The sequence below is a fragment of the Podarcis vaucheri genome, assembly GCF_965113315.1.
Source record: "Podarcis vaucheri genome assembly, chromosome: 13".
Taxonomy (NCBI): domain Eukaryota; kingdom Metazoa; phylum Chordata; class Lepidosauria; order Squamata; family Lacertidae; genus Podarcis; species Podarcis vaucheri.
Genome location: NC_138751.1, coordinates 19,913,223 through 19,940,081, shown reverse-complemented (window position 1 = coordinate 19,940,081; position 26,859 = coordinate 19,913,223). Strand labels below are relative to the sequence as shown.

General features: G+C 47.3%; 2 protein-coding genes and 1 long non-coding RNA gene across 4 annotated transcripts; 1 reads left to right on the top strand and 2 right to left on the bottom strand.

Moving 5' to 3' along the window:
- The first annotated feature begins 926 nt into the window (after positions 1-926).
- Positions 927-22,200, top strand: LENG8 (leukocyte receptor cluster member 8). Of its 2 annotated transcripts, none has more exons than XM_082196927.1 (15): positions 927-1,432; positions 4,610-4,787; positions 5,337-5,456; positions 6,006-6,119; positions 6,783-7,065; positions 8,262-8,418; positions 9,801-9,986; positions 10,224-10,568; positions 11,138-11,266; positions 11,471-11,759; positions 12,436-12,537; positions 14,135-14,203; positions 15,356-15,485; positions 17,913-18,120; positions 20,426-22,200. In XM_082196927.1, exons 1-15 carry the CDS (start codon positions 1,395-1,397, stop codon positions 20,586-20,588), a joined length of 2,511 nt encoding a protein of 836 aa, XP_082053053.1. In that variant the 5' UTR covers positions 927-1,394; the 3' UTR covers positions 20,589-22,200. The 2 variants fall into 2 exon arrangements, with proteins under 2 accessions (XP_082053053.1, XP_082053052.1); XM_082196926.1 differs by lacking the exon at positions 927-1,432 and adding an exon at positions 2,272-2,491.
- LOC309517731 lies at positions 1,869-2,220 on the bottom strand. The gene is made up of 2 exons (XR_014213243.1): positions 2,109-2,220; positions 1,869-2,025 (listed from the first exon to the last, which is right to left on the bottom strand). It is a non-coding gene; the product is annotated as an uncharacterized lncRNA (long non-coding RNA).
- On the bottom strand, positions 21,801-26,859 carry LENG9 (leukocyte receptor cluster member 9). The gene is made up of 2 exons (XM_082197037.1): positions 26,703-26,859; positions 21,801-24,798 (listed from the first exon to the last, which is right to left on the bottom strand). Exon 2 carries the CDS (start codon positions 24,776-24,778, stop codon positions 23,354-23,356), a length of 1,425 nt encoding a protein of 474 aa, XP_082053163.1. The 5' UTR covers positions 24,779-24,798; positions 26,703-26,859; the 3' UTR covers positions 21,801-23,353.

Below are 26,859 nucleotides of genomic sequence, written 5' to 3'. Positions count from 1 at the left end.
CCCTTTCTCTGGGTTCAATCTCGCCTTGAACCTGTTGCGCAATAAACTTGGATCTTCTGCAGTTTGCTCCTGTGTCCGGCTGAGCTCATTTTCTTCCGCAGGGACCCACGGACTTAGTCCGATGAGCTGGGTGGCAGAGTAACCCCGCACCCAGATTTTAGCCGTAACAGCGACCCTGCATGTTTCCATTTTGATCCCATTCGTCGTCTCAGGGGCAGTACCTACTTGGCACATTTTGACCTACCAACAGATGCGGGGGGAGGCGGGGATTCGAACCCGGGGCGCAGAGCCAAGAACCGGTGCCTGTGCCTCCCTACTACCGGACTTGCGCAGACCTCCTCCCCTCAGCGCCGCAATAAGACTTTTGACTGACAGGACGAAGCGTCGAACGCCTCTTGCTCCCTCCCCGCCTCTTCCTGCTGAGCCGCCGGAAGGAAGAAAAGGCAGACTGAGGAGGAGACGGAGACGGAGGAGGCGGCGGGCGCCATTTTGGAAAAGCGAGAGGCTCCTTCTCCGGCTTTCTTGCCAGCGGAAAGACCCAGCGGCCTTGCAGCGCTTCCCGCCTCTCGCTGCGGCGCCGGAAAGAGAACAACGACGACAACAAAAAACCCCGAAAAGCCACCCCGCTTCGCCTCCCGTCGCCACCACAGCAGCGGCGAGGCCGAGAGAGCCGCTTCCACCCTTTATTTTTTTCCTCCGCCCTGTTAGGCTGAGGGGAGAGAGGAAGGGGGGAGGGGGCGAGACCCGGATGAGGGAAGAAGCGGCCGACTGAGGGAGGCAGGACGAGGCCGAGCGGAGTCGGGGAGAGCGAGGTTGGCCTGCGGTGGGCAGGCCGGGAGGGGGACCCCTGAGTTTTGTGGGGGTCTCCCAGTTGGGAGGGGGCACAAGGGCAGGGGGTCTCTTTCGCCAGGGAAAGGAGGGGGGCGTTGGTGGAGACTTGGGTGGGGCGGGGTAGGAGAGAAAATATTCTTAACTTGGGGTACCGTTTTCAAAAAACAGCCGGGGGTGCACAGGATATTAGACCCCGGGGTTGGGGCGGCAAGGAGGGCGCATCGGCCTCTGCAGACCACAGCTCCTCTTACTGGGAGGGGACTTCAGAAGGGGGATCCCCTGACCTTTCACTCTTGAGGATTTTGGCTTTTCGGAAGCCTCATTTCCTGCCCCCTCCTCTCGCCCTGTGCTGGGCGCCCTAGAAGTGGGCGTCGAGGGTGCCCAAGGGGCGTCCCCAGGTGGCGGCGGTTCCTCGAGCGGGATGTTCATCTCGCCCAGTTAACTTCCTTTGTTTGGCCTCTACTTCTGGAAAAGAAGAAGAAGAAAAGGGGGCGGGCAGTCGCTCCAAGAGAAGGTCGCCGGGGGAAGGATTGATTTCGGCTGACGGTTCCACGGACCTGAGGATGGCTGCCAATCTAGGCGACCAGCGTGCCTCGGAATGGTGATTGCAGCGGTTTATTTTAACTTGGTCGGTGGGGTGTCATTAAAGGAGAAATTTGGGGTGCGCCGAGTGGTTTTAAAATGCAGCAATGTTGCTGTGTGGCTGGAATAATACGAAGCCAGCTTTTCCAGGCTGTAACACAAGCTGTTATCTCTCTCAACCTAAAAGGGCTAGGAATTTGTTGCTGTTAAAAGATATTAACTCACCAGATGAGTGTGACTATTTGCAACATTGAAATTCCATGTGCCTAAAATTCAAACCCAGAGAAGAATTTACCTTCTCTCCCCTCCCCCTCCCCCATTCTCAGGAGGACTAGGGAAGACCCCTGCTGGATACCTCTGAGTGCCACTGCTAGTTAGCACTGAGCTTGATGGGCCAGTGGTCTGGCTCAGTGTAAGGCTGTATTATAGGTTCAAGCATCAGGTGGAGGAGCAAATTGAGATCAGTTTTTATGGCTGGATAGGCTTGTGGAGGAAAGAAGAGATACTGATCAGAGCTCAGAAGGGGTTAGGGGTCTCATAGATGAAAGCTTGCAGCTACAACAGCTTTCTGGATGAAGGTAAAGTCTGAGGTCTTGGCTCAAGATTGTGGCCCTGGTTCTGCAGAATGAGAAATCAAGTTTAATCCCACAAAATTATGTGTCACATAACAGGAAATTGAAGTGAAACCCAAATACTGTGTACCAAATTTGCTGGCTAGCCAGTGCAGAAGAGATGCATTTGGCATAGATGTTTTGACAAATTTTATGGTAACTGCCTGCTGTCATCTCATAGGGGAAATGTGGATGTTAAGAAGAGATATAGGACCAGTGGCCAGCTATAACAGCAGTAGAGTTGTATTAAGGACACATCCCAAACTAAACATGTTTTTGAGACTTTGGTCATTGAGATCATAATTTCACCTTGTGACATCATAATGGCAATGATTTCACAAGTCTGCTGGTCTTGCAGAGTTGACTATAACAGGACATTCAGGAGGAAGGAAAGTGAGACCAGAGTGTCAAATGTATAGTACCTACCTTTTTCAGGCCTCTGCTTTTCCTTTAGTCATCAAATGTGGGTGAGTGTTGCATTTCCTCTGCAGAAAGTAGTCCCTGGGGCAATAAAAAAAAAGCTTTGTTATCATTTTCATTAAGTAAGGTTCTTTACATTTTGGGGACAAATTCTGTTCTTGAGTTGTTTGTGTTTTCTTTCCTTTTAATCGTTGTTGTAACTATTCTTGAGAACTTGGTTATAGAGCAGCATATAAATTCCTGTACTAAATGAATGTTTTTTTTAAGTATTTCTAGACTACTTTTTGTGCCTGTGGGCCTTCAGAGCATCTAACAAATTTAGAAATGATTGAAAGTCAAATGCAAACAAACAAATCAAACAAACCAACAGCAGAAAAGCTGGCTTATTTTATTCTACTTTGGAGGCAAAGCTTGTCTCCCAAACTGTTGCTGGACTACAGCTTCCATCGTCTCTTACTATTGGTCATTCTGGTTTAGACTGATAGGAGTTGAAGTTCAGCAACATCTGGAAGACCATAGGTTAGCCACCCGCTTTCTAAATGAAAAAAGATCTAGTAGTGGTTTTGAGCAGGAAAAAATAACATGGTTAAGGCAAGCTTCACAGCAACTTGCCCAGTTGCTAGGATTGCCAGTCGAATGGTTGGTTGTTGTCTGTTGGCAACTAGTTATTTGATCACAGTCAGATAAAGCCTAAGTTGGCACTATGTAGGAATCACCATTTATTATTGTGTCACCTATTAGCAAAGCCTGGGAGTGAGGGAGCTTACCCATGTTTAATCTGCCATAAGTGTAGCCATCTTCAAACAGGAATGTAGTCATCACTGGCAAAGGTAGCACCCGTGGATCACCAGTAATTTCAACTTGTTTGTAGCAGAGACCAGTCTGCCTACTTTGTGTGATTGGCTGTCTGCTCTGTCACGCTCCTGTGTGAGAGAGGTCTAGAGTCTAGAAACTTGTTCACACTTATTGTGGAACCATAACCTATTAACTAATTTGTTCATGTAATTAGTATACATGCCAACTTTATGGACAACTTAAGGTGTTTTTTTGTTCTAATACAGTTATGTTTAAAAAAATATATGCCCATTTTTTGCAAATACTTCACCAACCAGTTCACCTGGATCTTTTTGGACTGATCAAATGCCCAGCCTTACTTTGGGAAGCAAGAGTGGTTTCAAGGGAGCCAAGTAGAAGGACACAAAACCTGGTGTGTTTGTGCGTAGGCTACAAATGGTCAACATAGAAATATGAGATTGCAGGCTAGTAGCTTTTATGGAGCTCATTTCAAGGTTGAGTTGAGAGTTGTCCTGAAAATAAAAGACTTTGCCTGATCTTGCATAGTGATTATTTACGAGTAATCCTGGTTCAGATTAGGATATAAATTGTCTCAAATCCAAGGGGGGGGGGGAGCACAAGGCTTTCAGAAGCGAGGAAACAGCTGTCCTCCAGTGTCTGTTTTTTCTGCATTTGCTGCTTCAGTTATCAGTCCTTGAACTGGTCTGATGTCACAAAGGGCCTCTATTGGCCTTGTGAGTCAGCTACCTGGCTGCATGTGGTGCCTTCTGTTGCCAGGGCCCTTTGATTTGAAGGGGCTTAAGTCAGCCTTGGTCTAAATTACTGAGAGTTTTGAACACAAAAGGGGAGCCTTTTTAGCCTCCATAAATGGGCCACAACTCTGTCATCCTTAACTATTGGCTATGCTGGTGGGAATTGGGAGTTTGACAACAAATGGAGTGCCACAGGTTCCCCCATCCTGGATCTAGAAGGCCTTAAACTTCAGTGTTGATGCTTCTGATGGGTGGCAATGTGCTATGAGCATCCTGGTCACACCTTCTGGATGCTGATCAATTGAATGGTTTCGGATGCTTTAGCTGGAAAGGAATAGCTTATAAGGTAGTACTGTGACATGAACCTAGTATAATTTACTTATGTGAGACTCTCTAGCTGTGAATATTGAGAGGATCTGGGTTCAAATGATACTGGCTCACTGGGTCGCCTTGAGTGTTCAGTCCTGTAAATTCAGAAGAATGATCAAGGAATGGCAAACATAGAAACTGAGAACACTGCTCAATTAAATGTTTTATTATTAATAATAATAATAATGGGCTGTGTAATAACTGAGCCTGGAATTCACTAATCTTTCATCCCAATATGTCACCTTGTAGGGCTCCCCAGTACAATCTGGGCAACGGGAGCAGCAGAGAGAATGGAATGGAAGGCCCCATGCATGAGAACCCCGAATGGGAGAAGGCCCGTCAAGCACTAGCTAGCATTAGTAAAGCCAGTGCTGCTGCTGCCTCTGGCAATAACAAAGGTGCCACCAATGGACAGGCTAATGCACAGGTAAGAAAGTTTAATATTTCTTCAGCTGCCTGGAAAGGCATCTTGGAGTAATCCAAGAGGTTGCAGAATTCTTTGCCAGTTTTCATAGTGTGCAAGTCTGCTATTGACAAACCTTTGGAAATGTAATCTTAACTTGCTAGCTGGAACTCTGCTCAGAAGCCAAAGGGGAGGCTTTGGCCAAGGCTCCACAGCCTAAAGCATACAGTAACTGCATGGAAATGAGCATGAATGCTACGAGCGTTTTGTTGGCATGTCTTCCATAGTGTGAAGAACAGATTCTTCTTGATTTGGGGAGGGTGTAGACTAGGCCAGGAGCCTCAGCTTTCTGGGACAGATTTGGTCTCTGCATTATTGGGACTTTGGATGCCTGGGTAGCATGATTGTATTACTGAACATACAGACAGACACACAACCAAATCTGTCATTCTGAAACTAAAGTAGTAAGATCCTGGAGTGATTGGACAGCTAGCATAGCTCCTATGTCAACAAGGTCAAACAAATTCGCGAGCATCTTTTTATGATATACATTTGTGCTCTTTTCTTCTATAGTATGCAGCCCAACAAGGAGAATCCTTGCAACAGCAGCAGCAGCAACAACAGCAGCAGCAGTACTACCAGTGGTACCAGCAGTACAACTACCTCTATCCCTATAATTACTATTACCCTATGGTAAGTAACAGCACCTGGCCAGCCTCCTAAGCTCCCTCCCAGAACGCCTGTTCTTCGTAACTCCATTTCTTTAGTCAAGAGACATCTTCAGCAAGGATCCTAGAATTTTGGAATTGGGGCGGGGGGGGGGAGCAGGAAGGGAATGCAGTTCCCACCACATCAGTTGGGCTTCACCTATGCCCTCCCTTCATCCTGTACCAAATCAACAGGGTAATCGCAAAGCAAACTGCGGAGAAGGTGTTCCACAGAAGCATAACTTGCTGCTGGAGCTGTTTATTTCTGCGGTTTCAAAGCAATATCAAAGGAAAGAGGTCTTTGGATGTCAGCATGGATAGAAAGCTTGTTGAGTGAAACTCTTTGGTCTTGGAGGGCAGGAAAGGCAGGGCAAGAAAAAAAGCCCTTTGTTCAATCAAGTGAGATTCTGGCCACCACTATGAACTGCCGTATAGAAGGCATGGGGAAGTGGCCAACTTTTATATTGCATGTGAAGTGCCGCCTTATGTTGAATATGTCTCATCTGATATGATTACATGGCTTGCTCTCCCACAGAATGTCTACCCTGGGTATGGCTCTCCTGGACAATATGGTGTTCCAGGTTCTTACTCTTCCACAGCATCCCAGCAACCACCAGTTCCTGGACAGCATCAGGGAAACATGAACCAGGTAATGGATACCTAAACTCTATTTAGTTTCCCCCTAAGTAATTTCTCCAAATACTGTCTTATCTCTTACTGTAAAGAGCTATTTTAGCTGAAGATGGCTTGTGGATTACAGAAAGGCTGTTGGGTGATCTGTTCTTTCGCTGCCAATAGTAAACAGCTTCTCTGGAAAAGAGGGTGTTGCCTGTATTAAAGGCAGCAGGAAGAAATGAGCTTTAATTCTTTGCCTTCCCACATGTCTAGCCAAACTTGTCTGACTCATCCAAATTCTTTTGGGTGTGATGCTACCATGGATGTGGGCAAGGCCAGCTCTGTATTGTGCTGTGCAGTTTGGCAGTATGACTTGGGTTTTTTTGGCTTTTCAGATTCTTGCTTCAGAAGTTTGTGGTGATGGTAGTTAATGACTGGGATGTGATGCAAAAGAAATACAGCACATAGAAACAATTCTGTGCAGCCAGGGGCTCAAAACAGATTCTGACTTTCCTTCCCAGTTCTGAGAGGGGATGAAAAAAGGGAGGCCGGGGTTCTAGGTTTTCAGGCAGAAGTGTGAAGCCATGGTGTATTTGACTCCTGCCTGATTTGAGGCCTTGCACCCTTAATGTTTACTGTCCATGAATGCGGCTTCCAGAGATGGTGATGGTGCCAATTGCCTTCCTTTTTCTCTCAGCCTCCAGTCCCAGGCATGGAAGATGGAGGGATGTCCTACCCAGGCCAACAGCAACAGATGCAAGTCCCCAATCCCCCGCAGTCCCCTATGCAACACCCCAGCCATCCTTCACAACATAGCAACCATCCCATGGGCTCTGGGGGGCAGCAGCAACAGGGGGGGCCTCCTGGAGGGCCGCACTGCCAGCAAAACCAGTCATCAAACCAGTACAACCAGCAGCAGCATTCCTACCAGGATGCCGCCAAACCCAAGAAAGGACACCAGCTGTGGAACCGCATGAAACGTGAGTTTCTGAGGGCCAGGGCAGTAGCAGCAGCAGCAGCAAACATGGTGCCCTGCAGATGCTTTGGAAGGCTGCTTCCACCATCCCAGACCCCTGGCTCCACTAAGTGGGGCCGACAGAAGTTCTGGTCCACATCTTTTAGAGTGTTTTTGGCAACCCCTGCGCTAGAGGGGGGGGGAACACTTATCACCAGATTCACATCATAGGTTGAGGGAAGAGAGGATGCTGCAGACATGTGGATGCTGACCACTGCTCCTCTTTGCTGGGTGGTGAGTCCCCTTATGGAAAAGCCTAACGAAAGCTAAGAAAGTCAAGCCTTATCAGTTGCTTGAAATGGTACTAGAAGCCACTGAATCCAGCCAAGAATTGTGAACGGTTGATACCATTTTAGTAAAGTTTTAATATATGGGTTTGGACTCTTGAGAAACACAAGCAGCTTTTTTTCTGCATGCATGCATATTGTTACATACCACCTTTCCTCCAAGGAGCTGAGAGTGATGAAAATGGTTCTCCCTCTTCCTGTTTTCCCCCCTCAAAGCAGCCCTGTGAGATAGGTTAGGCTGCCAGTGATCTTCATAGGGATTTGAATCTAGGCTGTCTCCTGTCTTATTCCAACACTTTTTTAACCACTACAACACACTGGTTCTCATGCAGTGTGGATTTCCTACTGCAGCCCCTTGAATCTTCCAAAAAGCTGCTCTTTAGAGTTGGGAGCCTTCTAGACCCGCATGGTTAGTGCCATGAGGGAGTTTGGAGGGGAGAATCAGCAAGATAGGGAACCCCCTTGGGCAAGTTGAAGCCCTTCCCAGTGACCCAAAAAGCTCATTGGATCAACATTGAAATAGTTGCACTTAGGTGTTTGATGCAGTAAGTTCGCTGTGTTTTTACTCTTGTCTCACTGATTTCAATGGGAAGGAGATTTCTTTTTTCTTATAAAAGACCTGACATCCAGTCCTGACTAGTTGGAGTGCTTACTGCATTTCCAAATAGTTAAAATACTCCTTTATTGCTGTGCTTTTACTCAAAGGAACTGCTGTTTCTCTCTAGTTTTACAGAGACAAATGGTACCACTTACTGTCTGTGGCCACAGTAACTAATAAGAGTCTCCCTTATGGCATTTTAAGTCTGTGCCTGGAGGAGGCTGAAGGCCAAATTCCAAAAAAGAATCGCCACAAAACCCCCCTCTTTCCCAACAGAAGCACCTGGGTCTGGTGGTCTGAAATTCAACCTACCAAAACGTCCCTTTGTGGTAACAAATCAGAACTTCAACTCCTCAGAGCAACAGCAGCAGCAACAACAACAACACAGCAACTTTGGTTCCCAGCAGAATTCTGAGAAACGCCACAATCACAGGTGTGCACAAGTTCCTCGGTTTTTCATATTTATGCTTGGGTGGTAGGCTCTCACACTTCTAGTAAGGGGAAGGAAACTGGGATGGTGGCAAGCAAATCTCTAGGTTGCAGAAATCCCCTTGCCTGTGGCTGTGCTTTCAGTGTGTGGGGGGTGGGTTTAGTGTCAGTGATTGTTCCATATTTCTGGGAATACTTCACTTTCATTTTTGCATGTTTCTAGCCTTCTAGTTCTAGGAAGAGGCTGGAAAGCACCTGGTTGCTTGGTTTCAGTGTAGGGTTTCTGGGAGCAAACATTCTTGCTGCCACTATAATTAAGATTGTGCACTGCTGAGTTTCTTGTAACCCAAGGTTTCTGATTCAGAACAGCAGCTGATGTTCAGCCTGTAGAAATGAAGCACCTTACTTACTTTGTATCTGTTCAAGTCAGTCCAGCCCAGATTATTAAATATACCAGAGATTTCCACATCATGGTCATACCTGGTCCCCATTTCACCAACTAGGATGCCATTATGCTAGGAGGGAATCCTGGGAGCAGTGCTGCCTTTTGCTTGGCCATCGCTGCTCTTGGACTTTTACTATAGTGTCTCACTCTCAAATCTCTAAAGTTCTCACAGCACAGAGGTGTACATGCAAAGATGGGAATCTCTGGTCCGCAGCCTGAATGCAGCCCACTAGGCCTCTCATTCTGGCTTGCTGTACTTTCTCCCCACGCCCTGCCCCTCACTGAGCCTACTTCTGTCCCAACTAAGTTCTAGCAGCCACTGCCTCCTTCCTCATTGAGAAGCACTCCAGGCATGCTCTGTAGCCAGGTGTTCTTTGCAGCTAGTGATCACCTTTCAGTACTAAATGAGTGAGAAGATTGCTTAATGAGAAGATTGTTTCATTGCTGAAGCCTCTAAAACATTCATTTCTTTCTGGAGGTTAGTCTATCCCCAGCTGATGCATTCATAGGAAGATGTGGCCTTCAAACTGTTGGTGAGATAGTGTTGAAAGAGCTAAGTTCAGTGAATTTCAAAACAAGAGTTTGCCTCAGAAGAAATTACCATGCAATATAGATGAGTCTCTTTCATAAAAACTTTGTGCCGTGTTGGTAACGCTTCAGAGAGGCCATACCCTGAAGAGTGGCATGAGTCTTGGTGAGGGGTTTTCTTTCTGTTTCAGAATGCTGATTGCTGCTATGTTTGCCAGCCTAACACAGTTAGACGTAGTCTGAAAGTATATAATAAATAAGATGGTGTTTTCTCTAAACTTTTGCTTTTTCTCTGCCTCCCACTTAAACATGGCAAAAGCCTTCAAAGTGTACTTAAAGCCTAAAGAAAGGGCTTAGCCCGACTGAGAATATGTTTCTGGAGCCTTGAAATATAAATACATTTCTCCTTGCAGTTCTTCAACGGGGAAGCCAGAAGACTGGCCACCAGACATGAAGGAGTACGTCCAACGCTGCTTCACTGCCTGCGAGTCGGAAGAGGACAAGGACCACACGGAGAAGCTGCTCAAGGAAGTTCTACAAGCCAGGCTGCAAGATGGCACTGCCTATACAATTGACTGGAGCAGAGAGCCACTTCCAGGGTAAGTAGCTGCAAGGCCAGCCATGTTACATAGGATTTCTGATTTCAGACTTGGGAGCACTGATCTTAGTTGTTGCTAGTTTTGCTGTCCCTGCTATTCTGAGTGAGATCCAGAGCGTTTGGAGAGAGGCATGTTTGGGGGCCATGGTTTTTCATGGCAGATTTTCCTTGGAAGGTGCATGTGGGTAAATACTTGATTGCATCCAGCGCACTTATCAGTCCCATGCTTTCTCTGCAGCTTGGGCCGAGACAGCATGGCTGAAAGTCCCAAGAAGAAACAGCAGCGCTGGGAGGTGTCTTCTCTCCACTCACCACGGAACTCCATGCAGTCCAGCCTTTCCCAGCAGCAGCAACAGCAACAGCAGGTGCAGCAACAGCAGCGAAGTGGTGGTGGCAACTCTCAGCCACAGCGTGGAGGAGGTGGAGGGGGAACGGGGGCTGGTCGGACTCGCGGAAATGGCTTTCCCACCAAGTTTGGAAACCGCAATGTCTTCATGAAGGATAACAGTTCATCCTCAAGTGTTGATTCACGTTCCAGGTCACGTTCCTCATCACGGTCTCCCAGCCGCCACTTCCGACGGAGGTAAGTAAAAGAAGCAAAATGGGAACAGAGACTGTTTCTTGGGCTCTCCCTAGAGAGCCAGTGTGGTGTAGTGGTTAAGAGTGGTAGTCTTGCAATCTGGGGAACCGGGTTCACATCTCCGCTCCTCCACATGCAGCTGCTGGGTGACCTTGGGCTAGTCACACTTCTCTGAAGTCTCTCAGCCCCACTCACCTCACAGAGTTGTTGTGGGGGAGGAAAGGAAAGGAGAATGTTAGCCGCTTTGAGACTCCTTCGGGTAGTGATAAAACAGATATCAAATCCAAACTCTTCTTAGTTTGCACCAGGTCATTAAGGGGTGTGTTGGTTAAGTGGCATATACTGAACATCAACAGAATTGTATTCGGTGTAAGAGCTAGAAAATTTAAAAGGAAAATTAGCTGGGCTAATTTGTAAACCAGGTTATTTTATGATTGTACAACAGCCTTAAGGTTCGCAAGAGCTAGTGGGGCAGGTGTAACATGAAGCTGATTACAATATAGGACCTTGTCTTGCATAGAAGAGTTAAGAGATGAAACACTTTAACTTTCCTTCTCCCTCTCTCAAAATAGTGATTCTGATTCAGACAGTTCCTATTCAGGCACTGAGTGTCGCTTGGGTGGCCGCAGGAACACCCAGAAGAACCGGGGTCGCGGAGGCCACATGGAACGAGGCCGGATGAGAGCTCAGCGGGGGAAAAGGTAGGTTGGCCTGGTGGAAAACCAAAGTTCAACATATTCATTGGCTTCTTGCATGTGGTTTTTAGATTAGTGAGTGAAAGACCATGAGAGCAGGAGCAGCTGTGAGGGGTTGCTATGTTCTGTCTGATCCACAGAGGACCTGGGTATTTCCCATGAATAGCATTTCCTTCCTCAGGGGTGACCCTTTCATTTTGGTCTCTGCAGGCATGATCAGGGCCCTTCCAAGCGCAACCGGAAGCGCAACACCATGGACTATGAAGATCCTGAGAAAGAGTTCAAGAAGGAGCGGCGGGCAGCCCGCTTCCAGCATGCGAGCCTTTTCAAAAAACTGCGACTGGAGCCCCTCATTTTGCAGATCAATAGCCTTGACAGCACTGGCTCTGATGGACTCGACTGGAACGAACTGAAAATTGTGGGCACCTGCCAGGAGATCACCAAACATTACCTGCGTCTCACTTGTGCACCGGACCCCTCTACTGTCCGGCCTGTGTCTGTGAGTAACCCTAGGCAGTGGAATCTTCTCCAAGAACTTACCTTGTGCCTTCCTGCTGTTCCATCTGGACATATTACCTTTCTGTGTTCGCTTATGGGCAACGGCCACTGATAGAAACATAAGGGGCAGCTGTTGTGCCTGCAGAAGCTTTTCCTGGTGCTCACAGGCCTCCTCTCCTTCCTAAAATTAGGCTTGGAAGAAGCATTTTATTTTATTTTAGCTAATAGAGTAGGTTGTGGTGTGTCTGTATTATGGTACAGGAGCCCACAGGCCAAAGAGTGGCAAATGGAAACATACAACATATTGATGGCAGGATGAGATTGACCAAGGTACACATATTTTTTAAGGAGCAAAGTCCTGTTTTATTGAATAGGAACTGTGTTTACCAGTAGCCGCCTTGATTATGATGGTTATTAATTTGAATGGAAAGTGTGAAATAAAAGTGCTATAATAAAGAAGCATGCTGGCCTGGGAATGGGGGAACCCCTGTATGAAAACTGAGTGGTGCCAGGTGCTGCAGCCTTGTTAGCAATAGCCATTGCTTTCTCACTCAGCCACCACTCAGCATCCTACCCGCTCCTATTCCAAAGGTGTTTCTCCAAGGCTGAGCAGCTTTGTCAGCTAATGCTTGGCAGAAGTCTCTTTAACTTAACCTTTTATTTTATTCTTCTCCCAGGTGCTTAAAAAATCATTGACCATGGTGAAATCTCACTGGAAAGAGAAGCAAGATTATGCATATGCTTGTGAACAGATGAAATCCATACGGCAAGATCTCACTGTAAGCTTTCCTGAGGCACTGAACGGCAAGAGTTGGTGAGGGTGGAGGGTTTTGCCATGACTGTAATAGACTTGGCTCTACAAGAGGTCTTCATCTATTGACTTGCTTCTTGCCAACAGAACCAGTTATTTTGGCAAGGGAATTGGTGCATTTGAATTCTCCATAACGGGTGCCATGTCTCCTGATTAGTACATGTGTATTTGTAGGTTTTTTGTGGGGGGTTTTTTTGGTGCAAGCATGAAACCTGGTACCGAATACAGTTTGGTGTCCTGAGATTCTGCTTCTCTTTTTTATAAAACTAGATCTGGAAGTGCTGGCAATGAAATTTTTAGTGAAATTATCAGAAACCAGAGGTGGAAAGAGCAGCTTTCTGCAAATAGCTGGACTGTTGCTTGGGCCTTGGAAGTGTGCAATTTATGCAAGTCACAGAGGTCAACCCAATTCTGTGCAAGACAAGCTGTATTTCTGCAGTTCAATGTTTATGAGTGTTTCCCTGGTTCTGTACTTGGCCGTACCTTTACTTGTGTAAGGAACAGTTAAATTAGGCAACTTTTTGTGTTCCTATGGCTTTTAAGACATGTGCCCTTTGTGAACTGCTGTGTTACTTTATGGGTTGAGCAGCTCTGACATAGGTGGAGCAACAGCTAATAGCAATTTATTCATGTTAGCCTTCTGCCATGGGCTGTTTTCTCGTTATTAAGTACTAAGAAAGGAAACAGCTGTTTGAAGCTATGTGAACAGCCAAGGTAAACTCCGAATGCCACTCTGGAAGCCCCCCGAGGTGACACAGGCCTGCCGCTTTCTATAATCATGTGGGAGCTGCTTTCACCAAAGGGCCTTGCATCACCTCTAGAGCTTCCACAGGAGCAGGTGGCATCAACAGTACAGTAAAGCTAGTCCAAAAAGGTCCAACTTTTTTTTTTAATGTAGTTTTTGTAGCTTTCCAAGTTCTAACTTGGGTTGATGGTTACTTTTGGGGGCAGGGAGCGAAGGAGATAAATTATTTGGGGGAGCCATATTAGAGTTGTCAGCAGGAGGTACTGTAACAAAAGATAAAAGCTTTTAGAAAAGTTTTTTAAAATGCAAGTTTCATACGATGCAGCAGATTTAAAGGCTATTTTTAATGTAGGGTTTGCTACACCTTGGTCTTCTGCTGCTTGTGGCACAGATGATCTATATTATCTTTCGAGTTGTTTTAAAATAACTGGGCTTTCGAGCTGGCTTGCTTCATTTGAGTTATCAGAACACTTTTATGCTTCTGATTTGGTTACTGCCCGTATCCGTAAATCAAGCAAGAACAAGGAAGGGACGATCAGGTTGGCATCAATGCCTTGTAGAAACTTCTATTTGCCAAGGGGCGGTGTTAGGAGAGCATTTTATGTATGGCCAACAAAGTCTCTCCACCCATTGCAGGAGGAGGCTGCGACGTGTCTCCTAAATTTGATAGCTTCAGAAGCAGCCTGCACTTCATTTATCCACGTATATTCCAAACCTTCCTTTCACTGTGGGAAAACAGAAAGGAATTCAGCCATTAATGAATATATAAATACTTACTGTCCCATAACTGCTTGCTAACCCTCTCTCTTGCCCTGCTTAGGTTCAGGGAATTCGTACAGAATTCACTGTGGAGGTCTATGAAACCCATGCCAGGATAGCACTGGAGAAGGTAAGAGCCAATGGGATGTCACAGCTAGAAGGGGGGAGATCCAGGTTCAGATCCTTCCTCGCTGGGTTATCTTGGGCCAACCCCTGTCTTGTAGCTTAGCCTACCTCACAAGGGCTGCTGTGAGGAGAAAAGGTGGGAGAACCATGTACATAACCTTTAGGTGAAAGCAATCACCCAACCCAGAACTAATTAGCTACAAGATAGCTTCATGGCATTTCTTCAAACCATGTCCCAGGAAATGTGTTGCTTGCCCTTCTCAGTAAAGAAGAGCTATAGTGGCTACCACCCTATGTCAGATGCACCAAGGTATTCTCAAACTGGAGAATCCCTGCTTTTCCTTTTGCATTTTAGTAAGGAGAAAAAAATCAGTGTATGTCACTTTGTAACCGTGGAGAACTTTATAAATCTGCCTGTAGTTTCTTGCACCTATTTAAAAACAAGAAGATGCCTTGGGGAAGAACATAGGTGCCTTGTTCTCCTAGTTAATGTGTTGCCAGCTTAGTGCTCATGATTACACATTGTATCCTCGGAGACCTTCTCTGGCCCCCACAGGGTCCTATCCTCTGCTCCCTCACCCCAAAATCAGGTTTGAAATAAGCCTTAGTGAACCAATAGAAGCCTTTTTCACATAGAATTGTGGGTCAGGGGGCAGGTGGGGGCTTAGAGCTGGGGAGAGGAGAAATGTTGTGCAGGTGGGGTGCCCATGGCAGTCTCCAGTTTGCAGGTGTGCCCAAGATCCCCAAAACATTATAACCCCTGGTCTATCCTCTGCTTTTTTCCTATCTCCTTCACCTATCACATACTGATTGTTTCCCAGTTTGTTTCATAAAATATTAGTAAACTGAATTATATCTAGAACTTGCTGCATGCAGAACTTGAGGGAGGGAGGGAGGTGCAGAGTTCCCAACGCAGGTAGCCCTTGTGGCACAAAGAGTTTCTCTCTCTTACACTAGCCAGATGAGAACATGTGAGGATTAAGGGTCCATTCACACATTACACTGGAGGAGGGCGGTGCTAATTCAGGGAAGGCACAGAGCCTTTCTGGCTTGGTGAAGGGAGCACACGACTGCCAAGTTTGTATCTGGCTCTAGGAGCGGGAGGGGTGTGTGGCAACTTGAAACAGTTCCATAATAATGGGAGTATTTTCTCTAGGGTGACCATGAGGAGTTCAACCAGTGCCAGACACAGCTGAAGTCACTCTATGCGGAGAACCTCCCTGGGAATGTTGGAGAATTCACTGCTTACCGCATCCTCTATTACATTTTCACAAAAAACTCAGGGGGTGAGTGCTGGGGCTGGGGAAGGGAGGCGTGCATGGGTGGAGAGGAAGACCTGTATGGTCATAGCTTAATCTGAATTGACCCTTGTAGGAATGAAAAATCACAGGAGACGAGAGATGCAGGTGTAACATGAAGCGTCTCTCTGGGCGGACCCCTGAGAGCCTCTTTTATTGAATATTACAAGCATTGCCACAGGTGTGTTTGTCGCTGATTGGTTGATACATAAGCATAAGGTGGGAATTACATGTGAGAGGTGGGGATTACATGTGATCATTTATCATTGATGGAGTAAAGGCTGGGAATCGGAGCTAGAACTAGACAGGCATGAAGCCTCCTAATTGAATTGTAACTAGAGATTAATATGGCACAAACAATATAACAATCAAGTTCTGTAGATGTGGTCAGCTAGGCATAAAGAACAAGTCATCATGAACTTGGGGTGAGCTGAGCAAGGAGAGAACAGAACAGAACTGTACAGTGTGTGCAAAAGCAGGGAAAAGATTATAAGCAAGACTTTCTAGAATGCAAGAGAAAAGGTGCAAGGCTTCCCCAAAATGCAGCAAGTATGGGCAGAAGGAAAACTTCCCTTTAGACCCTGCAGCAGTTTTGTGGTGAGGCTGCCCATGTTACTTGTTAATTGCAATTAGAAAACCAATTCCTGTGCTTGGCTGTTTAGCACATTTTTCTTGAAGGGAAGGGGATGCAGGAGTCTCTGGTAGTTCAAGGCTAGTCTGCCGAGTTTCTCTGGCACTAGGGGATCCCTTTTTTGTGGCATTTTGCCCATGGCATTTGTGTCCTTGTAGCCACTATGCCTGTAGGCAGAAGATGCAGTCACTACACATTGGACTGTAGTGTGAGACCCATAAAGAATTCCCAGCCCCCATGCCTCTCTTTCCCACAGCCTGCCCCTGCAAAGGCTAGTGTTTTATGCCAGTCCTAGAAGGATGTCAAGCATACAGTGGTACCCCGCAAGACGAATGCCTCGCAAGACGGAAAACCCGCAAGACGAAAGGGTTTTCTGTTTTGGAGGCGCTTCGCAAGACGAATTTCCCTATGGGCTTGCTTCGCAAGACGAAAGCCCATAGGGAAATCTCCGGGGACCTGTTTTAAATTGCTGGCGGTCGGGAGCAAAGACTTTCGCCCACAGCCGGCCTTCAGAAGAGGTCCTGGACCTCTTCTGAAGGCCGGCGGGGGGCAAAAGTCTTTGCTCCTCCCCCCCCCCGCCTGCCTTCCCGGGACAGCGGAGACTTCTCCGCTGCCCCGGGCGATCTTAAAATGCTGGCGGGCGGGAGCGAAGCGTTCGCTGCCAACCCCCAGCATTTTAAAATCTCCCCGGGACAGCAGAGAAGTCTCTGCTGTCCCGGGGAGATTTTAAAATGCTGGCGGGCGGGAGCGAAGCGCCCCGCTCGGGATGGCGGCGCAGACCTGCCTGCAGTCCCGGGACGCCAGGCAGCTCTGTGCCGCCATCCCGAGCGGGGCGGGACTTGGCGCCCCGCTCGGGATGGCGGCATAGACCTGCCTGCAGTCCCGGGACGCCAGGCAGCTCTTTGCCACCATCCCGAGCGGGGGGGGGGGACTTAGCGCCCCGCTCGGGATGGCAGCGCAGAGCTGAGCTGGTCCCAGGACCGCAGGCAGCTCTGCACGGCCACCGGGAGCGGGGCGGAGCTTCTCTGCTGTCCCGGGGAGATTTTAAAATGCTGGGGGTCGGCAGCGAACGCTTCGCTCCTGCCCGCCAGCATTTTAAAATCTCCCCGGGACAGCGAAGGCTTCGCTCCCACCTGCCAGCATTTTAAAATCGCCCGGGGACAGCAGGGGCTTTTAAAATGCTGGCGGTCGGCAGCAAAGCCCTCCTGTCCCCGGAGCTTGCGGGGCGGGAGGTGGGAAGAAGGGCTTTTCTTCCCAACGCCAGCCTTCAGAACAGCCTTCTGAAGGCTGGCAGTGGGAAGAAAAGCCCTTGTTCCCCCCCCCCCAGCCTTCAGAAGAGGTCGGGGGACAGACTGTCCCCGGACCTGGTCTGAAGGCGGTTTCCCTAGGAACGCATTAATTGATTTTCAATGCATTCCTATGGGAAACCGTGCATCGCAAGACGAAACACTCGCAAGACGAAGAGACTTGCGGAACGAATTAATTTCGTCTTGCGAGGCACCACTGTATTGCTAAACCTGCTTTCAAAAGACTGTAAAATAGATAAAGGCTCCAGACTATAGAGAAAGAAGAGCTTAAATTCTTGACCAACTGTGTTAATAGACTGTGCCAAGCCAAGCAAGCTTAAATGTAGGCATAAATGCACTTACCTCTGTAAAACAAGAAAATCCTTAATGAATTAAAAAAAAAAAAAAAGATCATGGGCATTTGAGAGCAAGCAAATGGGGTCGGGGAAGGTTATAGCATGAGAATGAGTCTTGATGACTCTGTTTTCTCCCCTCCAGACATCACTACAGAGCTGGCGTATTTGACGAAAGAGATGAAAGCGGACCCCTGTGTGGCACATGCGCTCGCCTTGCGGGCTGCCTGGGCCCTGTCCAATTACCACCGCTTCTTCTGCCTGTACCGCCAGGCACCCTGCATGTCCGGCTACCTCATTGACAAGTTTGCTGAGCGAGAGAGGAAAACGGCCCTCAAAGCCATGATCAAAACGTATGTGAAGTCAAACCAGACACTCCTGGGGTCAGGGCTGGGAAGATGACTCACACATGCACCCTTCTCCTGCCTCTCCCCTCTGCCCCAACTCCCTTGTGGAGGAAAGAGGGAGACTTAAGTCCCCTGTAGCTAGAGGCGGATAAAAGGGGGTTGTGTTTCTGCAACTGTAGCTTAGAGGGCCATGTCCTTCACAGGTAAGTAGGAAGATGGCTTAAGCCACCATTGATCCCTTGGGTTTTAAAGACCAGTTTGGCTGTGAAACTGGGACCAGGTTGAGGACCCACCAGGGCTGTTTGGATTCACTTAAGAAACATAAACCTAACAGCTGAAGGAAGTACTCGTCTTATTTTTACTTGATTCCCGAAATACAGCATTCAGATTTTATTTGGGCACAAGAAGCAATAAATAGCTGTTGCCCCAGACAAAAAACAAAATTGGTGTATGGGAAAGAAATAATAATTACAGGAGCAAACTTGTGAGATTTAATTTTGTTGCTGCTGCTGCATCCCACACCTGAAGAGGGATGGGGGCAGGGTAAGGAATAGGACTGTCCCATGGCACAGTGCCTGCCCTGGTTCAGATAAAGAGAGCTGCACAAGAAGGCAGCCGCTTGCATAGCTATCATTTGTTGGAACTGGAAACTCTGGTCCTTACTTGGATGTGCATCTGAGCATGGATGCCAACAATCTACACACTGTTGCTTTGAGGGATGAAGCCTTATTGCATCCTGATAGGAAAGAAAATCCGAGTGTGCATTGCACTGAAAAAGGGGCTTGCATAGATGGGTGGTATCTGTGTTCACATACGCTTTGCATGCTCCTTCAGTTTACACCACAAGCCTTTAAAGTGCCAGTGGGGTCTCTGTCTACAGGGATTTAATAAAATGGTTGTCAGGTCCAAAAGCTTACAAAGCACTGTGGTAATTAGTGGCAGTGGTAACTGCCCATTAGTCCAGAAGTTGGCGCTGTGGTCTAAACCACTGAGCCTAGGGCTTGCCAATCAGAAGGTTGGCGGTTCGAATCCCCGCTACGGGGTGAGCGCCCATTGTTCAGTCCCTGCTCCTGCCAACCTAGCAGTTTGAAAGCACGTCAAAGTGCCAGTAGATAAATAGGTACCGCTCCGACGGGAAGTTAAACGGCGTTTCTGTGTGCTGCTCTGGTTCGCCAGAAGCAGCTTAGTCCTGCTGGCCACATGACCTGGAAGCTGTCTGCGGACAAACGCCGGCTCCCTCGGCCTATAGAGCGAGATGAGTGCCGCAACCTCAGAGTCGTCCGCGACTGGACCTAACAGTCATGGGTACCTTTACCTTTACCCAAAAGATAGGAAGCAAAAATAAATGGAGGACTTACAAGGTGGCCGTGCCTAGTAAAAGATGCTAAGAGGGCAAAAATGCAGTGCAGCACTTGAGGGTGGAGCAGTTGCTTTGTCCTTGTATATATTTTTAGGGAATTGAAGGAGCAAATTTTAATTATGTGCAAGGTTGTGAACGACTAATAGGATTCCTTAGAACAGCAAGTTAGTATGTTTTGTCATAGCATACTCTTTCCTGCCCCGTTTCCCAAGATCTCTTTCTGCAGTGTCACCCTTATGGTACAATATAAAGTCAATTCTACTTTGTTGTAGGAGAGTTCTCTGAAGTGGGTTTCTTCTCCCACTTGCTCCACAGGCACAGCTGTGTACATTTTCCTAAGCTTTTCCTTCCACTTGGAGGAGAGCCGATACCTGCCCAATGCCAGTCCTGACTATTCTGCATTTTCAGGATGTGTGGGCGCTTCATCACTAACTTGCTATTTATTTACCAGTACAGTCTGGATGACTCTTTCCTCCCTGCCTTGGGTGTAGCTAGTTGCCTCTCTCTATGTTTATTACCATTGCATTGGGGTGTAGGGGTAGGTTTAGTTTTTGTTTGTCATTCATAGCTTAGGACTTACTATAACCTGCAGGCCTCCTGAATGTGCTTCTGAGCAAGGATAGAATGCCTCAGTTATTGCATATCTTCGTAATTCTGTACACACACTCAACTTCATGCCAGCTGAACTCTGTCTCCTCTTCACAAATTAAGCAGCACATTGAAAGAAAGCCCATCCCACATAGACCCCTTCTTTTCAAACTCACCTTAAAAACAACCACGAGGGCTAGGAGCTTAAATACGAAATGCTCTCAAGTGCAGTTTCTTCACGTTGCCAGGGTAGCTAACGGTAACTAATTGCATACTTAGGGGCAGGATTCTGCTTGTCGTCTTAGCCTGGATTTCATCTGCTGCCTTTTCCCATTCACCAGTGTCTCTTTTTATCTCCTTCAGTTTCCGCCCGGTGCTTCCAGTCTCCTACGTTGTGTCAGAGCTGGCCTTCGAGAGCGAGGAGGAGTGCCAGGCCTTCCTCGCAGCTCTGTCCCTTGTGTATACTAGTCCCGACGCCACCAAGATTGACTGCAAGCAGAGCTTGGCGGTCCTGGCCAATTTCTGAAAGTATAAGGCCCACTTCCCCGCCCTGCCCCGTTTTTAACCTATGTACATATGTATATATATTTATACATATATAAAACCAGATTCAGTTGGCTGCTGTGGGCATGCCGGAACCTAGCTGTGCTGCGCCTCTCCCGCTGTCCACGCCGCACACGGAGCGAAGAGGGGTAAGATCCAAGGACATCGGATGGCATCTGAGACCACCAGGAACGGAGAAGAGCAGAGAGTTCAGTCTAACGATTGTGTTTTTTGCCAGCAGTGGGGTAGGGAGGTGCTGGGGAATACGTGAGCATCAGTTTATGATCATCTGTTTTTTTCTTCCCCTCGTGTCAAGATGCATGAGAGACCATAGCTGCAAGACCCCACCCATCACTCATTGGTCAGAAATGGCTGAGATAAAGGGTTGGGGAAAGAAACAGGGATCTCTAAGTGAATCACTGGGAGATGCGGAATTAACTGCTGTCTCCTTGTGTTGCCGTCCCTTCACCCTCACAAGAGTGTTCAGGAAGCTAGAATGATTTCTCCCTAAGCTACAGGGGATCCCTTTGTCCAGATTTTTCTAAAACCACACGAGTATCTTTACAGAGGCGTAATTTCATCTAGATTCCACCTGGGAAAACACTTGAGAAGTCAGCGGTACATGAGAACTAACGGTTCCCTTGTGTAAATATGTGGAATGATGATTTTGTACAGAAGCTACAAGTTGTAAATAATGCTAGGAAAACTCTTTGTTTTCTAAGAGGAAAAAAAATATCTGTGCTTTTCTACTTTTATAATGATGAGTTTAACAGATGGTTTTCTCTGAAGATGAAAAATCCAGGTTGTTTTGTGTGCGCATTTTGTGTTCTCCATTGTGCTCCTCAAAAACTAACGCTGTCTCAGTTTTTTCCTCTTCCGAGCTACGGCCTGGCTCCAAAAGAGCATGAGAGGGAGAAAGAGAGATGCCACCTCTCCAGCCGATCAAAAAACCAGCCTGAGGGGGAAGAGCAAAGCAAAGCCTGCCTTGGCGTGTTTCCTACCAGTTTCAGTGACTTTTTCCTGTGCAGAGAATGCAAAAGACTTCTTTGTAAATTGCACCTCATTGTGGATGTGGCGACGTAAAGAGAATCAAATCAAGGCAGTAAGAAGGAACCACAGAGGAATTGAATCAACACACAAGATGATCCTTGCAATCTCCTCCTTTTCTATTGTGTTCTGGAGTTGTCATGCTCAGTTTTTTTTAATTGATTTATTTATTTTTCTCCCTCTGTCCTCAGTTCTTTACAGGTAAACTCAGAAAATGCACCACCCCATTTCCACTTTTCTTCCTTCACATTGTTTCAATTTTGTTTAAAGTTTTGAAAGATTGTCCAATTGTCTTTCTCCCTTCCCCATTTCTCTCTCTCTCCCCCTTCTTTCCCACCCTTAGTCTCTAGCCTTCGCATAATCCCTTCCCCACCCTCTCTCCTTTTCTCCTTTGCTCTAATTCCTCTTTTCTTTCTCTTTTTATTTTTGAACATGTGTAATTTTGGGATGTTTTGGCTTGGGCTGGATTTTTCAAAGATTCCTTTTTCCTTTACAGAAACCTCTGAATCTTTTTCCAACTGATTAAAGCAATTTTTTGAAAACAAAAATGTGCAAAATCTCTGGTGTGTTGGTGTCTAAGATTGAACAGGGGGGCAGTCTAGGAACAGAGCACATGCAAAGGGAGATTCTATCTTGTTTTCATCTGCCCCTCGGAAAGTAACAGGCAAAAGGGTGTGTGATGTGTTTAGCTTTGCTGACTTGCAAAAGCTACCATACAAAGTATTGGGACAGGGGAGAGAGGAGGAGGTTGTTAGAGGAACATAGGAGCCTACAGCCTTTCTGAGCTAGTCAGCTACAGTGTTTGCAGATTTCCTCCTTACGTGGTACAGGGACAGTGGCCTGCAATCCTTGCCATTTAGTCATGACAAACATCCATTGAAATCAGTACAACTAAAAGTGCACAGTTGAGTGACTTTCTTCTCAAAAGGTCTTGGTCATGACTAATGGTCAGAACAAGTTTATCTGCATTCCAAAGTCTTGCTTCATTTTGTTACCTAAGGGAGGAAAAAGGCCATGTCATCCAAGCCACTTCCCTGTTATATGTCCCTGTTGTTATCCGAGTTTGGTGTTCTCATTCACATGAAAGGTGTACCTCCCAGTACCCCAATGTACTTATGCTCTAGTCTACCAGATGTATCCTGCCTGAATAAATGGGGAAAGGACACCATAGTTCCTACTGTTGCCTCAAAATAGCTTAATGCAGTACGAGTATAATATCTGCAGTCTCTGAGCATCCCCCACCCCCCAGCCTTCTTCTTAAATCCCTTCTGTAGGTAGCCAGCCCAGGTTATTTAAAGCAAGGCTAGTTCACCATCTTAGCTGTGTTCCTGCTGTTCCCAATAATACAATTTACAGGGTTAGACCCCTTCTGTAGAGTGGATCTTGACTGCAAAGATGCTTACCTGCTGCTTGATAACAGTTGCCTCAGCAGAGTCAGCTCAGCCATAAGGCAGGATGCTGCTTCTGCCTCAGATGCATGTCCCATGTGGCCCTCTGCCAGTGGCAGAGAAGTGCCACCACCATTGGCACAGATTTTGGACAAAACCTGTCTATTTGAGGGAAGATCTCACCTGAAATCAACACAATCTTGCCCAAAATCACCACCAGTGTTGAAAGGGCGCGTGGTAGCAGTAGCAGCAGCATGACAAAACTTTCTGTTTTGCCTTGAGCAGAAGAACGAGAGACGCCACCCCCTGCCTCTCAGTATAGATCTATTTTCAGAACTGTGGTGTAAAACCCATCAGTCCTCCTACCTTTTCCAACCTCACACAAACATAATGCCTCTACAGCCTGTGTTCCTAAATCATTAACAGTTGGAATCCATGAGGAATCTGCTGGCAACCGTAGATCTGCCTTTGCCCGTGGGATCTTCACCATGGTCAAGTGGAACTTGTCTTTGTCCGGAGGAGGAATCACTGCCAAGCCCTTCTTGTTAAAGGCATCCTCCAAAGTCCGGGCCAGTGATCCCAGCCCAGGCGTAGGTGCTGGTGACAAGTAAAGCACACGAGAATGGAAAGCTTCAACCTTGTGAAAGGAGAGAAGCAAGGCGGGGGGCAGCAGGCGCTGGCTGTTGGCTTGCAGTTCCTGGAGTGCCGTAACAGCTTTGCAAATGTGTTCCGAGGTATCTAAGTGCAGCAGACACAGTGTGATGTGCAGAGTAGGCAAAGGGGTATAGAACTCTTCGAGGTCTGGCTGAACCTCAGAGAGGGCGCCTTGGAAGAGTTTCACAGCTTCCCAGGTCTCTCGACTGGTGACTCTGATAGCTATGAAATGGGTGGGACGCTGTTTGCGATGCGGAAGGTGTCCCACCTTCCTGCTCTGCAAAGCCGTATTTTCCTCCTCTTCCACTATTGGGTCATTTTCCTTTGTGATGCTGAAGGCATCCAAATTATCCAGCTCATCCTGTCCGCCAACTGTCTCGGCCACCTGTTTTTCTCTGGCTGAACCATTGACCGCCTCTTCTCCGCTGCCTCTAGCTGCCCCTGGTCCAACACCCAGCCCCTTTTCTCTGTCTCCATTTGAAGGATGGTCCTGAACCTTTTCCTCAGTGGTTCTGGCTGCCTCGTCGACTTCCTTCATCACCTCCAAGATGGTTCTCCCACTTCCTGTGGACCCAAAGACGTCGTCTGTGCGGCTCACCTTGTCCCACACCATGCGAGTCTTGTATTTGAAATAGTGGATCCTATGTTTGGGGATAGCCAGCACGCCAGGCCCGGTTGAAGCCAGGTCCTCCCAGGAGAAAGCTGCAAAAGGCTCTTCCAATACCCCCAAGAACCGATCGAGGTAACCAATAGAAAAATGATCAGCAGGCAGCTGGGGGTCCCAGAGGAGGCGAGAGATAACATCCTCTGCAGTCTTCATGGGGGGCTTCTTGCCTTGTGGAGAACGACTGCGGTTGGATCCGCCGTCTTCTGAATGAGGAGCAGCTCCCATGCCACCAGGGTGACTGTTCCGGCAGCGGGAACCAAAGCGGCAACGGCCTTCTAGGAAAAAGCGGCAAGGGAGGTCAATTTCGGCAAGGGATTGCTCAGCTGGAAGAGAATCGGGGGCCGCCAGTGGTTCCACAGGGGTATCAGAACAGAGGTCAGTGGGAGAGTCCTCAGGGGAGGGAACCAGTTCAGTCATAGCTAAAAATGGGAATCACTCTGTGGAAGAAACAAAATTATTTAGAAGACGCAATTTTTACTGTAACCGGTTCTCACATTGTTCCTGGGACAATATCAATAGTGGGTCATGAGGGTAGCTGTAAGGAATAATCAGAGCCTGGGAAGTGATATGCTGTGCCTGAAAAACGGGAGTGAGATGAGGGACCAAGTTTGCACAGGGTGCTGCTGAAGAGCTGGAATTATAAACCAGGAAGTGTCTGGTTTAAATCCACCCGTCCCTGTGAGCACAAGGAAGGCAATATTGACATGCATTTACAGGCATGTTAGGTGGGTGGCTGAGCAAATACATGTGAACTTTGAACACTAGGTGGGAAAGGAATGTGGTCAAACACATCAACTAAGATGATGACAATTGGTTCTGTAGGATGTGGCAACTGGAAAGCAATCTCTCTCCCTTAGTTGTATCTTATGAAATGTAGGGGCTTGAACCAGGAAGGGATTCTCTGCCTCAAAGTCACCACAACCACCTTAAATCAACAACACCTGGGGAGGGGCCTGTAAGGCTTCAAAAACAAGAGGAGGTGCGACACTGCTCACCCACCAAACCTTGCGTTCAGTAGATCAGATTTAAATTATATATATATATATATATATATATATATATATATATATATCACACCTATACCCTGGCATTCAACCAAGACTGGTTTGCTCTCCAAAGCTGCTTACTTACAATTGGTATCAAAATAAAAGAGCAATATAATGTGAGAGATGCTGCCAGTGGAGGTGATCTTGTCCATTGTGAAACAAGATAACAACTCCATGCGGTTGGGTAATGTTTGCTCTTGTGCTCTTCCTGGAAAATACTGGTGGTTGTTGTTTAAAAGAAAAGAAAAGATGTGATGTGATGCACAGGGACAGAAGCACTTGTGCGCATGCTCAGAATGGTAACAGTAGAGGGAGGGTCAAAATAACAGCCCTGAGACATACCAGCAAGGTGTGTTCATCAGTGTGCCTGGCAAGAGGCAGAATTGCAATGAAAAGAGAAACCGGGAATGTGTGAGATCATGGGTGAAGTACAGGGTCCATTTAGGCTAGTAGGGTGGAAAGCAAGGAAAGCAGCTGTAAACCAAGGCAATGACAGGTGGAGCCAACTAATTCAAGTCCCCCCACTCCTGCTTCTCCTCCTGGTTTAGTTCTACAAAGGGCAGGGGGAACAAACTTAAAGCCAGGGCCATGCCCTGGACTGTTTAAGGAAGAAAGAAGGCAAGTAGAGGCTGGCTGAGGGCAGACTGAGGTTGGTGGGTAGTAGTAGTAATAATAATAATAATAATAATAATAATAATAATAATAATAATAATAATAATTGTTTATTATTTATACCCCACACACCTGGCTGGCTTTCCCCAGCCACTCTGGGCTGCTTCCAACAGAATATTTAAAACACGATAAAACCTCAAACATTACAAACTTCCCTAAACAGGGCTGCTTTCAGATGTCTTCTAAAAGTCAGATTGTTGTTTAGTTGTTTATTTCCTTGACATCTGGTGGGAGGGCATTTGCACTAAAAAAACCACGCACGACCTTAATGCCCCGTTCGCCTGGAAGCCCTCTTAGTGGAATGAAGCGAAGCATTTATGGGAAGCTCCTCCTGTATCGACTCAGCATGCGGCTCGCTGTTGTTGTTTATTTACTGCCTGCGCATCCCTCCCACGCGCTCAAGGTGGTCAACCTGTCTCTCTCCCCCCCCCCCGCTTAATTCTGCGAGGTAGGTTAGGCGGAAAGGCACTGATTGGCCCAGCGTCAACCGGTGAGTTTCATGGCCCAGTGGGAGGATTAGAACCCAGCTCTCGCAGCTCCTAAATCAACCCTCTTCTGAGCCTTAAGTTAAAAAAAGAAAAGAAATGGCAGGCGAGTTAAGGGCGGGGCGAGACACCACTTACCGTGGCCCGACAGACTTCCAGGGACTTCGTGGGCTGGGTGTGCCACTCCCCGACTCTGCTTCCAGGAACGACAGCTCAAGGCCGCCGCCTCCTCGCGTGCAACGACAGAAGAAGGAAGCTCGCGATCCCACAATCCCTCTCTTTTGTTATTTTTTTT